Raw genomic sequence first — 16,753 nt, forward strand, 5'->3', positions numbered from 1 at the left:
TGTGTGTGGCTACTAAGGATAGCTGGTCGTGTCGTTTCGTGGCTAGTTGGTGTTCGTGTATACGGATCGTTAACTGTCTTCCTGTTTGTCCGATGTAGTGTTTTCTGCAGTCCTTGCATGGGATTTTGTACACTACATTGGTTTTGCTCATGTTGGGTATCGGGTCCTTTGTTCTGGTGAGTTGTTGTCTGAGTGTGGCTGTTGGTTTGTGTGCTGTTATGAGTCCTAGTGGTCGCAGTAGTCTGGCTGTCAGTTCAGAAATGCTCCTGATGTATGGTAGTGTGGCTAGTCCTTTGGGTTGCGGCATGTCCTCGTTCCGTTGTCTCTCCCTTAGGCATCTGTTGATGAAATTGCGAGGGTATCCGTTTTTGGCAAATACTTTGTATAGGTGTTCCTCTTCCTCTTTTTGTAGTTCTGGTGTGCTGCAGTGTGTTGTGGCCCTTTTGAATAGTGTCCTGATGCAACTTCGTTTGTGTGTGTTGGGGTGGTTGCTTTCATAGTTTAGGACTTGGTCTGTGTGTGTGGCTTTCCTGTAACCCTTTGTGGTGAATTCTCCGTTCATACATACATCCCAAGCAAGGACTGCACAAAACACTACATCGGACAAACAGGAAGACAGTTAACGATCACTTCCACTGGTAGCTCATTCCACATGTGTACCACCCTGTATAAAAACATTGACCTTCAGGTATTCTTTTATTCTTTCCCCCTCACTTTAAACTGTTGCCCTCTTGTCCTCAATTCCCCAATTCTGGGGAAAAAAGACTGAATGCATTCACCCTATTCATGCCTCTCATGATCTTACATACTTTTAAGATCTCCCCTCAGTCTCCTACACTCTAAAGGAAAAAGTCCTAGCTTGTCCAACCTCACCCTAAAATTCAGACCATTGAGTCTTGGAAATATCCTCATAAATGTCTTCTTTACTCTTTCCATAGCAAGGTGACGAAAACTGAACATAATACTCCATGTGCGGCCTCACCAATATCCTGTACAACTGCAACACAACTTCCCAACTTCTATACTCAATACCCTGACTGATGAAGACCAGTGTACCAAAAGCCTTCTTCAGTGCCCTGACTACCTGTGACTTCACTTTCGGAGAACCATGCTTCTGAACTCCAAGGTCCCTCTGTCCACTAAACTCCTTAAGGCCCTGCCATTCACCATGAAACTTCCTCGATTTGATTTTCCAAAACGCAACACTTCACACTTATCTATAGTAAAATCCATTTTACATTTCTCGGCCCACTTCCCTAGCTGATCAATATCCTGCTGCAATTTCTGATAGCCTTCCTCACATTCTTATCCAAATTATTGATATGGATAACAAACAGCAATGGGCCCAGTACCGACCCATGAGGTACACCCCTGAGGTCTCCAGTCTGAGAAGCATCCTTCAACTATTACCCTCTACTTCCTATCATCAAGCCAATTGTGTATCCAATTTGCTAGCTCACCCTTGACTCCATGCAATCTAACCTTTCAGAGTAGTGTCTGCATCCTGTCCCTTATTTGTAGTTGTTCTGCCCCACATGCCTGGAGCATCTGTCAGGATAATGCAAGAGATGGCAGTGAATTCATTGGATCTGTAGATTAACAATCTCAGCACTTATGTACATGTCAATTCTTCTCCTGAATGTAAATTGTCTCCTCTCAGTAGGTATGGCTTCATATTTGGATTCCTTAGTCCGAATGTAGTCCTGCCTCTAATTAGTTCTTCTTTTAATTGCATAAATTTATACATGCTGAGTTAATGGCATAATATATTGATCCTTAGTACTAATAATCCATACTGACCAATGCACACTTTTTAATCTGTTCCCTAGTTTTGAATAGGTACTCTTCTACATTACATTCACCTTTGGGCTCAAAATAAGCCTTCAAAGCTTATAAAGTTTCTGCTGTGTTTTTTTCTGCTATTCAAAGAGATTTGGGTGGAATGTATTTTGAAAGTCTCTTCCTTGCAGTGGTAAAGTGCTTGTAATTCTTCTGGTTTCCTCAACAAATCCATAGCTATTGCAGGCGGAAGGATTGCAGCGATTTTCTCTTAAATAGTGTTGTCACTGTGATCTTTGTTTTTTTTTCTTGCTCAGTGGCAGCTCACAAACATGCTTTTTTTATTTCAGCCCTGGAGACTCATCTTGTTGCCTCTTCTGACACCTGTTTCAACTACATTATATAGCAGTGTATTCAACACAAAAATGTTATTGAAGTGAAGTCTAACATCTGATCATTTTAGACAGGATAGCATTCATACAAAACCAGGTTCCACTTTAAATGTCTGCAAAAGTCCATGTCTGGTAGATCTGCCCTTTCCTAAACATCAGACTTTTGGACATTACATGTTTTGTTTGTTTAGCATTAACATTAGGAAAATAGAACTATTTCAGAGTACCCTGCTTACTGTATTGCTAGCTAATATTTCTGAATAATATCTGCAAACCAATCCTTACAAATTTAGCTGACCTATTGTTTTGCTGGCCCTGACGAAAGGCTAAAAGAGGGGGTCAAGGGTTACGGGGAAAAGGCAGGAAAATGAGGTTGAGAAACATATCAGCCATATTTAATGGTGGAGCAGATTTGATGGGCTGAATGGCTTAATTCATGCTCTTTTATCTTTTGGTCTTACAATGGTTTGCACACATAACACATTTGTAGACCCTAGTGTCATGCTTTTCACTGTTTTCAATACCAAAACTCTACCAATTTAGACAAGTCTCTCCATGGATTTTTGAACATATAACCATACCTTGCCATTGCTCTTTGGAAACAATGCTGCTAAAGTGAACACACCCAGTATTGGTCCTTGAATTATTCCTGCAACACTTAGTGCAGCCTGAGAAGAATGGCAAAGAAAAGTAAACTTTTACATTCAGAATCACACTTGCTATAATCTTAGCTAAGTAAAATGAAATATATCTACATTGTTAAAATGTACCTTCATAACTCCATAAACATTATTTGATAAATGTTTCAAACATGTTTACCTGCATTATATTTCCTTGTAAGAAAGAGACTAGCACGGCCAGGCCTATTGTACCAAGTCCAAATATCATAGCTGCACATGATCAGAGAGCAATAGATTAATCCAATTAAATATTCCTTTTTCAAATAGCATCTACAAAACACTTAGATAAAATATTTAAAAGAATGTAATTAAGAGAAGTAGAAGTGAACCATTAGATCCCTCCACTCAATGAGGTTATAGTTGATAAATATTTGATAGAGCTGGGCCTAAAAGGAATCCCATTGCAATATGATCAATGTTGATGTATGGTGCATTCTTTTCAAAACAAGGGATCATGCAGACAAGTAAACTGAACAGCATCACCATGGCAAAGCCCTATCCAATCATAAGATACCTGCTTGGTCTGAGAGTTAAGATTGACCATTCTTAGCAGTATAAAACAGTGTTTCCTTTCTCAAGGCTGTTTTTTGTGTCCTGGTTCTGACAAGTGGAATACAAAAAGCTTCAACTTTTAGTCTCCTTTCATCAATGTTTTAGTTATGGTTGACCTCCTACTTACACACTTTTCAGCAATACTCCAATATCCCTTAGTATTTAAAATCTGCCATTCTCTGACTTAACTACTCTCAATCTAGGAATGGGGGAAGTGGTGATGTAGTAGTGATGTCGCTGGACAATTTATTCAGGAAACTCAGGCTAACATTCTGACGCAAATAGACTTAAATTGCACCATAACAGATTGAGGAAATTTGAAATCACTAAAAATCTAGCCTATTTGCAATTATGTAACCAAGCTGATTGTTATTAATTCACATCTGGTTCACTAATGCTCTTTAGAGAGAGAAATCTGGCCATTCCTTAGTCTAGCCTAATTGTGACTCCAGAATCACAAGAATAGTTAACTCTTAACTATCCTCTAGTCAGTTAGTGATGGACCCCTAAATGCAAGCCGAACAAGTGATGCCCACATTCTATGAATAAATTGAAACAAAGTTTAGAAGTGACAATTCAATGACGAGTAATTCCCCCCAATTTCCCAAAGCTAATCTACTATGCCCAAGGAATAAATCAGGAGTGTCTTAGAATATTCTCCATTTGCTTGTTTAAGTTCAACCCCAATGACACTCAAGTAGCTCAACACCATCCAGGACAGAGCAGCCCATGTGATCAGCACTGCAACCCTATTATTTAAACATCACTCCAACCACCTCAGCGCACAGTGACAGCAATGTTTTACATATACAAGATGCACTGCTGCAACATCTAAATTTTCTTCATCAGCACTTTTCAAACATGGGACTCCAGAGATCAACTGAGGGATATGAGAAGTTTGCTGCAAAGTTCTCGGGAAGTAGCACTGCTTTGTGTCGACTTCTGATAGAGATTCAGTTGACGTTGGGAAATCTGCTTGTTGTGCAGCCTGCTTGCAGATGCGCAAGTCCAAACATTCGCATGTGCAGTGACTGAGGATAAAATCTCCAAGATGTGAAGAACCTGCATACACGTAATTAAGAGGTTCATGATTGTTAAACAACCATTGAACTGGCCAGTCTGCTTGGATATGTTTCGACTTTAGCACAGACTTTAAGGTGCATATTTTTGTCATGTTCTTCGGTAAGCCACTGATCTAAGTCTTAAAATCAATTCAAAGAAGCAATTGATATGTTTCTTGATAACACAGATCAATTTTTCTGCTGATTCAGTCGACAAAAAGTCTAAACCCAACGGGAAAAGCAACAACTGTTCAGAGGTAGCACAGTGAGAACTATATGGCTTTTGGATTTTCGTGAACAGGAGATGCCACTTACCCCTCATCTGAATACCTCATTTGCAGACAGGAGTTGGCCAACATTGCAATGGTACAAAGTAAATTAAGATAACATTTACATATGTGGCACAGTGATTAGCACTGCTGCCTCAAAGCGCCAGGGACCCAGTTTTGATTCCAGTCTAGGTGGAGTTTCCACATCCTCCCTAAGTCTGCATGGGTTTCCGCTGGGTGCTCCAGTTTAGTGTCACTGTCCAAAGATGTGCAGATTAGGTGGATTGACCATAGTAATGGGGGGATAGAATAGAGGGCAGGGCCTGAGTAGGATGCTCTTTGGAGGGTTGATGCAGATTCAATGGCCTCTGCCTGCACTCTAGATAGTCTATGAGATGAAATATCCATCTGTTGCGAACAAATACATTCAGATCTTGAGAAAACAAAACATCAAGCATAACCAATGTCTGACGGAGTGTGTGCAGGAACTGGATAAAGCTCAAGAGTCTAGTTACCCGGTGACTGAGCTTGTAACAAAAACAAACAAAATCCTGATCATTGCCAATACCTTAATCATACTTGGATGTAAAAAAAATGTAAATGTGGTGAGCAACAATGCTGTCACTTTAAAAAGGTTATTTTGTCTTTTTTTTAAGAGTCTGTGACGGCAGAGGCGCTGAACTAGCTACTGGAGATGGCCTAAGTAAACAACTTAATCGGCCTTTCGGTAATTTTTTAAAAGTTGGAACAATGGAAGCAGCTTGAATGGGAGTGGCCAGTTCTCACAGACCAGGCTTTCTAGTTTTTTTTAGCTTTAGTAGTCATAAACTGTTTGGAATCCTAGAAGAGTTAGTAGCTTTAGTGAATGATTCCTACTGCTGCTTGCTCTGAAATCTCTTGAAGTTGTTTCCTCCTAGATCGGAGAACTGCATGTAAGAATCTGTGTCTGAATTTACCTTTTTGCCAAGGGGTGTGTTAATGGGATGATACTATATTGAAACAGTTAATTAGTAACAGGTACTGTATCTATTATTCGGTTAAGTTTCCCAACAGTTAAATTATTCTAAATTTCCCATTGTTTTGTTTGTATTTTCATTATAATCTTTAAATACATTGTGTTTTGCTTAATGTCAAATTGTTTGACGAGTCACATCACATCTACCTTTTAAAGTAAGAAAACGTTAGGGTCCAGGCAACCTTCTTAAAATATTTTGAGGGGATCTGGTCAGGTCCATAACAGATGTCAAGAATTGATGCTGAGAAAGAGATCAACAAAATTCTATTCTCTTAAATAGCAAATTGATGACATGTCAATTGATATTGAGGAGGTGCTGCAACAGCAGTTAATTGCTAGAAACTCATTTTTCTTTTCAGGTTCAGGGTCACTGTCAACTGCTGGCTAACATTCAGTATGTTGATGGGAACTCCATTTAGGAGAATTTATTTCTTTTGTAAGGAGCTACCAAGCCATGCAACTGCTGAAGAAATATTTCAGGTTACAGATACCTACTTGGGGGAAAATAAACTTATCTGGGCCATGTGTTGAAGCCATCATCATGACAGGGAAAATCAAAGAATTTGTCATGCAAGATGGAAGAGTAAAGATCTGACATTCAGATCATCCAATGCATCCTCCACCGTGAAGCCCTTGTAGCCAAAATGAAGCCATCAGAGTTAGCTGCAATATTAGAAACAAGTCATGAAAATTGTGAATGATATAAAACCATGACTATTGAAATCATGCTTGTTCACTATCTTGTATGCAGAAATGGGAGCCAAGCATCAAAATTTAGCATTACTCACCACGATGTGATGGTTATCGTGTGAGAATAGTTACAAATAGTTGTGTCAAGAAGAATTTGAAAATGTATCTTGTGCTGTTAATGTTTTTGATCCTTCTTTAGCTTGTTACATGCACTATGTTGCAAATCTCTCCAACAAAACTGTAACTATAGTAACCGAAAGTAAATGTGACATTTATGAACAACCAATACAGCTGAAAAAAATGGGTATGCTGTGAATTGTTTGTCTCACTAAAGTGTGCCTTGATACTGTAAAAATTGTGTACCACTGTTCTCTACCTTACCAACTATAATTATTGCACTGGAACATCCCCAATTCTAAGTTTCCTGTCATGATATGGAACTGATTTACCATTACTTAACTGTCACTCTGTCAAAAACTTGGAACCCCGTTCCTAATAGTACTGCAGTTCAAGAGGCAGTTCACAACCACAACCTTCTCATGACCAATTAGAAATGAGCAACAAATGATTATATTCCCTGAAGGAATGAAAAAAAACTCCTGATTTGATCTGAAGGCCTTATACAATTTCAGTATAACATCTTTATGCTTGTACTCCAATTCCTTTGCATAGAATAGTAAACTATTTGGGTTGCATCTTAAGATTTTATTTTGGCTAAATTCGAATTACATCAAGTTTTTTGGAAGGTTCTTTCCCTCCAATGGAAAAGGTCTAGCAAGTTCTCATGCAAAGTCTTATCAAATGTGCCTCACAAACTTCCTATCCTGCCCCTGCAGGATTTGTCATATTAAATTCGGGGCCCAACCTTGCAGCTCACTATTTGGTGGATATCCACAGGCTGAAATGCCATATGGCTGTTCCAACTTTAAACAGTTACTGTGAACCCAGTTGAGAACTGGCATCCTGAAGCTGCCTTGCTTGCTCAAGTCTGCTTCTGGAAGATTTCAAAAAAGGGGAAGATGGCATTGTGATTCTCTGACAGAGACAAAGGGGTCCTTGTTGAGGGGATAATGTAAAGGAGGGCTGTCCACCTCTTGGAGTACAAGTAGAGGAGACCACCAGACCCTTGCAGTCTGGTCTGAAGTTGCCATTCAGGTCTGTCCCATATCTACAGGCTGGAAGAATGGCCAAAAGTGCTTTAAGTATGATCTTTTCCATTTCACCAGGTTAAGTGTCACACTCTTCTCTCTACTACCTCACACTCACGCTGCTGCTGCACAAATCTCACACCAAGGCTCATACTCTGCAACATCTTCCCTCACCTGCTGTCATCATCCCCAACTTCCCACACCACTAAACCTACATGTCTTCTGCAGTGACTCCTCACTCCCTTAAAACATCTGGTTTCCACAAAGATTAACAACTAATCCACTCATGTTCACCCCACTCAAATCTTTTTCTCTCAATACATAAGACTCTCTGCACATAACAGGGCAGAACAAGCCTGTAAAGGTGGAAGTATGACTGACATTAGACTTGTCACCCACTACGAGAAAAGAATCCTGGCCCTTGCAGGAGAAGACTGGGACTACTCTGCAGGGATACAGAGATATCAATGACCTGTCAACTGAGTAAATACCATTCTTCATTCTATTGCAATGCTCGCATTAATCCCATTTTCAGTTTTGTTCATTGCACACCACTTCTAACTACATGCCTTCTCTCTTGTGTCTTGCGGTTATCTGCAGAAATTTGATCCAACAATTAGCATCTAAACCACTTCTGCAGAGAAACAGCCCACACTCCTAGAAGCACTTCATGGACTTTTGAGCAGAAGAGCATCAAGACCTCAGTGAAAGCATCAACAAGGCTGCTTCCTACATTCTTCTCCAGCTGAGTTACTGACACCTCAGTGGAAATATTAGGGCTGCAAATTATGGGTTCACAATCTGGTGAGCACCTCACTGTGTTGGCTCTGCAACTGGCTGAGAAAAAAAAAACCCAGACTGCTGGTACTCAGAGAACTGACAGAGACCAATCACCTGCCCAGCCCCAGAAAGGTAAAGATCCTTAAGTATCAATAATCAAGGACTTCAACCTGTCATGTCACACTGGGGTAGTGCATTGAAAATCAAATCCCACTATTCCAGGAATCATCATAAAAGTTTTATCAAACTACACAAAATTCCACAACTTACTCTCTTTTTAGACTCAGGTTGATAGAATGCACAGCCCAGATTTCTGTACTGCACAATTACTATTTACAGCAAACTTTGTTTTAACTGGCACGTTATGAACTAGCACTCTCGATAAACCACCAAAAACTACATCTTGAAATGCTGGAGGTTTACAGCATTATCACGATCTCTGAGATGTCCGAGTAATCAATTAAGGATACAAGTGAGAAGGCTCTCTGCCAATAAGTTTATTTAAGACTAAGGTAAAAATGAGGACTGCAGACACTGGAAACCTGAGTCTGGATTAGAGAGGTGCTGGAAAAGCACAGCAGGTCAGGTACCATCCAAGGAGCAGGAAAAGCGACGTAGAAATGGGCGGTGCGGGGTTGTGGGACTATGAGGTTGGAGGCTGTGGATGGGAGATCCCCTGAGGTGATGAGGTTATGGATGGTCTGGGAGATGATGGTTTGGTGGTGGGAGGTGGGGTCATGGTCAAGGGGGCAGTAGGAGGAGGTGTCCGCGAGCTGGCGTTTAGCCGTTTCTACCTCCTGCCCAAAATCCACAAGCCTGACTGCCCCGGCCAACCTATTGTCTCAGCCTGCTCCTGCCCCACCGAACTCATCTCTGCATACCTCAACACGGTCCTGTCCCCACCAAGAACTCCCCACCTATGTTCAGGACACCACCCACACCCTCCACCTCCTCCATGATTTTCGCTTTCCTGGTCCCCAACGCCTTATCTTCACCATGGACATCCAGTCCCTGTACACCTCCATCCCCCATCACAAAGGACCCAAAGCCCTCCACTTCTTCCTTTCCCGCCGTACCAACCAGTACCCTTCCACTGACACCCTCCTTCAACTGACTGAACTGGTCCTCACTCTGAACAACTTCTCTTTCCAATCCTTCCACTTCCTCCAAACCAAAGGAGTACCCATGGGCACCCACATGGGCCCCAGCTATGCCCTGCCTCTTTGTAGGAGATGTGGAACAGTCCATCTTCCGCAGCTACACTGGCACCACCCCCCACCTTTTCCTCCGCTACATCGATGACTGTATTGGCGCTGCCTCGTGCTCCCACGAGGAGGTTGAATAGTTCATCCACTTTACCAACACCTTCCACCCCGACCTCAAATTTACCTGGACCATCTCAGACTCCTCCCTCCCCTTCCTAGACCTCTTCATTTCTATCTTGGGCAACCAAATCAACACGAACATTTACTATAAACTGACCGATTCCCACAGCTACCTGGACTACACCTCCTCCCACCCTGCCCCCCGTAAAAACGCCATCCCATATTCCCAATTTCTTCGTCTCCACCGCATCTGCTCCCAGGAGGACCAGTTCCAACACCGTACAACCCAGATGGCCTCCTTCTTCAAAGACCGCAATTTCCCCCCAGACATGATCGACGATGCTCTCCACCGCATCTCCTCCACTTCCCGCTCCTCCGCCCTTGAGCCCCACCCCTCCAATCGCCACCAGGACAGAACCCCACTGGTCCTCACTTACCACCCCACCAACCTCCATATACATTGTATCATCCATCATCATTTCCGCCACCTCCAAACGGACCCCATCACCAGGGATATATTTCCCTCCCCTCCCCTATCAGCGTTCCGAAAAGACCACTCCCTCCGTGACTCCCTCATCAGGTCCACACCCTCCATCAACCCAACCTCCACTCCCGGCACCTTCCCCTGCAACCGCAAGAAATGCAAAACTTGCGCCCACACCTCCCCCCTTACTTCCCTCCAAGGCCCCAAGGGATCCTTCCACATCCACCACAAATTCACCTGCACCTCCACACACATCATTTACTGCATCCGCTGCACCCGATATGGCCTCCTCTATATTGGGGAGACAGGCCGCCTACTTGCAGAACATTCCAGAGAACACCTCTGGGATACCCGGACCAACCAACCCAACCACCCCGTGGCTCAACACTTCAACTCCCCCTCCCACTCCACCAAGGACATGCAGGTCCTTGGACTCCTCCATCGCCAGACCATAGCAACACGACGGCTGGAGGAAGAGCGCCTCATCTTCCGCCTAGGAACCCTCCAACCACAAGGGATGAACTCAGATTTCTCCAGTTTCCTCATTTCCCCTCCCCCCACTTTGTCTCAGTCCCAACCCTCAAACTCAGCACCACCTTCCTAACCTGCAATCTTCTTCCTGACCTCTCCGCCCTCACCCCTGCTCCGGCCTATCACCCTCACCTTTACCTCCTTCCACCTATCGCATTTGCAATGCCCCTCCCCCAAGTCCTTCCTCCCTACCTTTTATCTTAGCCTGCTTGGCACACCTTCCTCATTCCTGAAGAAGGGCTCATGCCCGAAACGCTGATTCTCCTGCTCCTTGGATGCTGCTTGACCTGCTGCGCTTTTCCAGCAACACATTTTCAGCTCTGATCTCCAGCATCTGCAGTCCTCACTTTCTCCTTGTATACATGGAAACCAAGTCCCTCTAGATACCAAAGTTTCTAATCTCTGTTTACTTAAAAAATGTTTCAATTTTTCCTCCCACATAATAGACCATCTATTGTGGTCTTTTGTTTAATTTATTCACAGGATGAGGACATCACTGACTAAGCCACCATTTATTGCCAGAGGGCAGTTAAGAGTGAACCAGATTACTGTCTGGAATCATATGTGGACCAAATCAAGTAAAGATTACAGTTTCCTTCCCTAATGGATATTAGTAAACCAAATGAGTTTCTCCTGACAATCAACATGGTTTCATGGTCATCACTAGACTCTTAGCTCTAGATTTTTATTGCATTGAAATTCCACCATCTGCCCTGGATCCCCAAAACATTACCAAGGTCTCTGTACTAACAGTTCAGCAAATACCACTTGGCTGTCTCCTCCAATTTATGTTAACCATCTAAATCTTTTATATCCTTGGTACAGCTTACCTTCCTGCCTAACCCTGCATTGGACCAAATTTGGATACATTACACTCATTTAAGCCATTTATATAAATTGTAATCAGCACTAATCCTTGTAATATTTCTCTGGCTGTACCTTCCCAAGCTATAAAAAAATTATTCCTATGCTCCATATTCTATCTATTAATCAAAACTCATTCCCATCAGTTTTAATTTTGTGTCTCAACATGTTATGCAGCAAGAAATAGCAAGAAGTGTGTAAAATTTTACATTACTAGCTGATATCACATGGCAGTTACACATGTGAAGTCAAAAAAGCAACTACACACATTGGTAAAGCAAGTTAGAAGTGAAAGGATAAATAGGCCACATTGATCAAATGTAATTAAGTTCACATTCTATAGTTTCACATCCTATTGATATTTTTATATGTCCATTATAGACTCTTCTGTCCAAATTTAAAATACAAGATGCCTATATGAAAACATAGCATAAGCTTATAAGAAAACACCTCACATGATTGCAATGGAAAATCCTTGGTCTAAAAATTCTCCTTCTCTCAATCTCCTCATGTTCTTTTATTGTTAATATTGTTTGATCTCACTGAAATCTTTTAATTCTCCATTGTACATTCTGATGAAGTGAACAGAGCCATAATATCACAATCTACTGCTTTTAACAGTTGCTGACTGAACTGGGATTTATTTTCAGTTATTGCTTTTTTGTTAAATGGATGTCCAGAAATTCCTGTTTTCCTTGCTTATGTTTACAAGATCATCTGTGGGATTCTTATTAAAAAGTTAAAACTCCTCTATGGAAAAACAAAGAAAATGTGGAATGTTGCTCAAGCACACTATTGAAAAACAAATTTAAAGTTGCTAATTTAAAGACAACCTAGAAGCTTTGAGACCAGAGTCTTCATTCTATCAGAAAGCTGTTCCCAAGGTTTCCAGATTGGTTTTATAAAATCTTCCACAAAGACTGCAGCCATAGCACTAATGCCAGAAGAGATTGTGCTGTGGATAAGAAAAAGAAAAATAAGTATTACAAATCTTCCTAAATGGTAATACAGCAGAAAGTTTAATTGGTTTTTCAATGCTTAGCATATTTCTATTACAACATTATTAAAGGAATTTTAAATCTTCATTCGAATATGTTATAAAACCTGAACTCTCTTCAAAATAGTCAAACATTGTTCTCATTGTTCTCTGCAGTAGTTTGCTGTCTGCTTCATCATTCTGCTACCTTTATTTGCTTTCCTCCGCAGGGCATCCTTAAGAAAGTATTTTTTTCACAGACATTTCCTAAAATCCTGACCCAACTATATTGGCGTTGGAACAAAATATGCCTTTAAGGCTGATTTGTTCTGTCCTGTTTTTCTTGAAGAGGAGTGTTGTAAACCTGATGCCAAGGTGTCTTCTCCATGGAAAGCAGATTAAATAGCTTAGGGCTTTTTTTAAACAGTAGACAAAAGAAGCATGACAACACAGTTAATGGGATAACTCAATAAAATTGCAGTGGAAGACAAATTATTTTAAAGGATATTTCAAAATACACAGAATAGATGCACTCCAATAAGTACAGTCTTGGTACAACTTGATAATCCCATGCTTGTGCAACCCTGTGTTATATGAAAATCATGAAATAGCAGCACCATTTAAACTACCAGGGCCAGAATTGCATTATAACCACTTTAGAAACAGTGTTCCTAATTCATCAATCGTGTTATAGCAAATTTGCATTATTGAAACATGCATTATAGCAGAATGACCTGTAAAAGAAATTCTAAGGAGAGGATGCACCATAAATGGTTGACTAAACAAGTTAAAGACAGTATCACATTCAAAGAAAAAAAAAGGCCTCAAGTTTGAACAGAACATGTTAAAAAGAAGGAAAGAATGACTGAAAGATTAACAAAGAGGAAATAATGTCAGAGAAAGCCAGCTCAAAATATCAAAACAATAAGAGATTCTACTTATCGTATATAGTCAAGTAATAGTCAAATTATTCTGACTACATTTTAAGGTCAAATTTATGGGGTCGACTATTAGATGGATACTATTTTTGAAGGACTGAAATTCATGCCCATCAAAATTCATATCATACCATCAGCAGAAGCCCAAATGATCTCTAAATGAATGAAAAAAATTATGGTAATTCTGAAAGCCTGGAGCAGGATACAACAGAGCGGAACAACCGGCAGACTGGAAAACTGGAGTGGAACATAATGGCTCGCAAACTGACTGATAAACGTTGATCTGTTATCTGTGAAGAACTATGATCGAGATGTATGGAAAATTCTGGATTATTTGGCCAAAATTAGGGGGTCAACTTTTACATGAGATCGACTATTACTCAAGTGTATACAGTATGCATTCTTTCAAAGTTAACAAATTGAATTCCGGTCCAACAGAAAGTGAGTATGGCAAATAAGAGATGGTAGATGAACGTAATCCAAGATGGAGGACAAGAAAAATTTCTGGCTGTAAGAGCTGCTCCTTTTTTTTGAGGTATTTTAGGTGTTGGAGGTGATTTCCTCGAATTCCAGGAGCAGAAATTACTGTTTTATATGCTGTTGCATTGTTTTGGAACTTTAGGAAAAAAAAGTCAAAACAACAGCAGTTTAAAAGGGAGAAGAGTGGACAAAGGAAGCACATGGTGAGGACAGTGCAGGAGAGAGAGAGAGACCCTGCACAGTTACCGCCTTTGCTGTTTGAATTTGTGTATCACTGGACATCAGAGTGCATCTGGGAAAATTAACAAACAGTGAAATTCACAACTAATCTTGGAGGAACTGTTGGGCGAAGTTCACAGCACAGAATCAGATAAGTTAGTTGTTGTTTTAAGTCTGTCCAAGAGAAAGGCTGCAGTAGTGAGTACAGTGGACTCTTTCTTGATTATATGTTTCTGGAGATAAGTCTCTTGATTAAACTTAAAATATAAGCCATAGCTATTAATTTAACCTGGGGCAGTGTTTATAGAGGAATAAGATGGTGTTATTTTCTGGGTCTGTAGATTGTGAAGGAGCAAAAGTGGCCTTTGCAGTGATATGTACTTCTTGTCAGATGTGGGAGTTTAAAGAGAGTTTAAGGGTCACTGCGGATTATATCTGCCATAAATGCTGTTGGATGCGAATCTTATCAGATCAAGTGGATTGGTTGGAGAAACAGATAGAAGCGATGAGGAATTTGCAACAGCAACAGTATGTGATGGATGGCAGTTATAGGAAAGGGGGAAAGTCTCAGATACAGTCACGTAGATGGGTTAACTCCAAGAAGGGTGAGAGAGGTCGGCACCAAGGGCAGGAGTCTTTTGTGGATATACCCATTTCAAACAGGTATGCTGTGTTGGAAAATGTAGGGGGTGATGGATTCTCAGGGGAACATAGCACGAACAGCCAAGTTTCTGGTATTGAGACTGGCTCTAATGCAATGAGGGGAATGTCGGCTTCCAAGAGATCAATTGCGTTAGGGGATTCTGTAGTCAGAGGTACAGACAGACATTTCTGTGGCCAGCAGAGAAAAAGCAGAATGGTGTGTTGTTTCCCTGGTGCCAGAATGAAGGATGTCTCAGAGAGGGTGCAGAATGTTCTCACGGGGGAGAGGGGTCAGCAGGAGGTCATTGTCCACTTTGGAACCAACGACATTGGAAGGGAAAAGGTTGAGACTCTGAAAGAAGATTACAGAGAGGCAGAAATTTAAAAAGGAGGTCCTCAAGGGTAGTAATATCTGGATTACTCCCAGTGCTAAGAGCTAGTGAGGGCAGGAATAGGAGGATAGAGCAGATGAATGCATGGCTAAGGAGCTGGTGTATGGGAGAAGGATTCACATTTTTGGATCATTGGAATCTCTTTTGGGGCAGAAGTGACCTGTACAAGAAGGACGGATTGCACCTAAATTGGAAGGGGACTAATGTACTGGAAGGGAAATTTGCTAGAACTGCTTGGGAGGATTTAAACTAGTAAGGTGGGGGGGGGGGGGGGACCCAGGGAGATAGTGAGGAAAGAGATCGATCTGGGACGGGTACAGCTGAGAACAGAAGTGAGTCAAACAGTCAGGGCAGGCAGGGACAAGGTAGGACGAATAAATTAACCTGCATTTATTTCAATGCAAGGGGCCTAACAGGGAAGGCAGATGAACTCAGGGCATAGTTAGGGACACGGGACTGGGATATCATAGCAATTACGGAAACATGGCTCAGGGATGGGCAGGACTGGCAGCTTAATGTTCCAGGATACAAATGCTACAGGATGGATAGAAAGGGAGGCAAGAGAGGAGGGGGAGTGGCATTTTTGATAAGGGATAGCATTACAGCTGTGCTGAGGGAGGGTATTCCTGGAAATACATCCAGGGAAGTTATTTGGGTGGAACTGAGAAATAAGAAAGGGATGATCACTTTATTGGGATTGTATTATAGACTCCCCAATAGTCAGAGGGAAATTGAGAAACAAACTTGTAAGGAGATCTCAGCTATCTGTAAGAATAATAGGGTAGTTATGGTAGGGGATTTTAACTTTCCAAACATCGACTGGGACTGCCATAGTGTTAAAGGTTTAGATGGAGAGGAATTTCTTAAGTGTGTACAAGACAATTTTCTGATTCAGTATGTGGATGTACCTACTAGAGAAGGTGGAAAACTTGACCTACTCTTGGGAAATAAGGCAGGGCAGGTGACTGGGGTGTCAGTGGGGGAGCACTTTGGAGCCAGCGACCATAATTCTATTCCTTTTAAAATAGTGATGGAAGAGGATAGACCAGATCTAAAAGCTGAAGTTCTAAATTGGAGAAAGGCCAATTTTGACGGTATTAAGCAAGAACTTTCGAAAGCTGATTGGAGGCAGATGTTCGCAGGCAAAGGGACGGCTGGAAAAGGGGATGCCTTCAGAAATGAGATAACAAGAGATCAGAGAAAGTATGTTCAGTCAGGGTGAAAGGAAAGGCTGGTAGGTAAAGGGAATGCTGGATGACTAAAGAAATTGAGGGTTTGGTTAAGAAAACAAAGGAAGCATATGTCAGGTATCGACAGGATAAATCGAGTGAATCCTTAGAAGAGTATAAAGAAAGTAGGAGTATACTTAAGAGGGAAATCAGGAGGGTAAAAAGGGGACATGAGATAGCTTTGGCAAATAGAATTAAGGAGAATCCAAAGGGGTTTTACAAATACGTTAAGGACAAAAGGGTAACTAGGGAGAGAATAGGGCCCCTCAAACATCAGCAAGGAGGCCTTTGTGTGGAGCCACAGAAA

At 41.5% G+C, this 16,753-nt stretch overlaps 1 protein-coding gene across 1 annotated transcript in view; it reads right to left on the reverse strand.

Moving 5' to 3' along the window:
- LOC140463782 (sodium-coupled monocarboxylate transporter 1-like) overlaps positions 1-16,753 on the reverse strand; it is a 195,248-nt gene that overhangs the window by 20,755 nt on the left and 157,740 nt on the right. The window contains exons 10-12 of the mRNA XM_072558091.1: positions 12,404-12,525; positions 2,991-3,061; positions 2,753-2,839 (exon numbers count right to left, since the gene is read on the reverse strand). Of these exons, the coding sequence (XP_072414192.1) occupies positions 2,753-2,839; positions 2,991-3,061; positions 12,404-12,525 (280 nt within the window). The remainder of the gene's footprint in view (positions 1-2,752; positions 2,840-2,990; positions 3,062-12,403; positions 12,526-16,753) is intronic.

The sequence above is a fragment of the Chiloscyllium punctatum genome, chromosome 39, assembly GCF_047496795.1.
Source record: "Chiloscyllium punctatum isolate Juve2018m chromosome 39, sChiPun1.3, whole genome shotgun sequence".
In the NCBI taxonomy this organism is placed as follows: domain Eukaryota; kingdom Metazoa; phylum Chordata; class Chondrichthyes; order Orectolobiformes; family Hemiscylliidae; genus Chiloscyllium; species Chiloscyllium punctatum.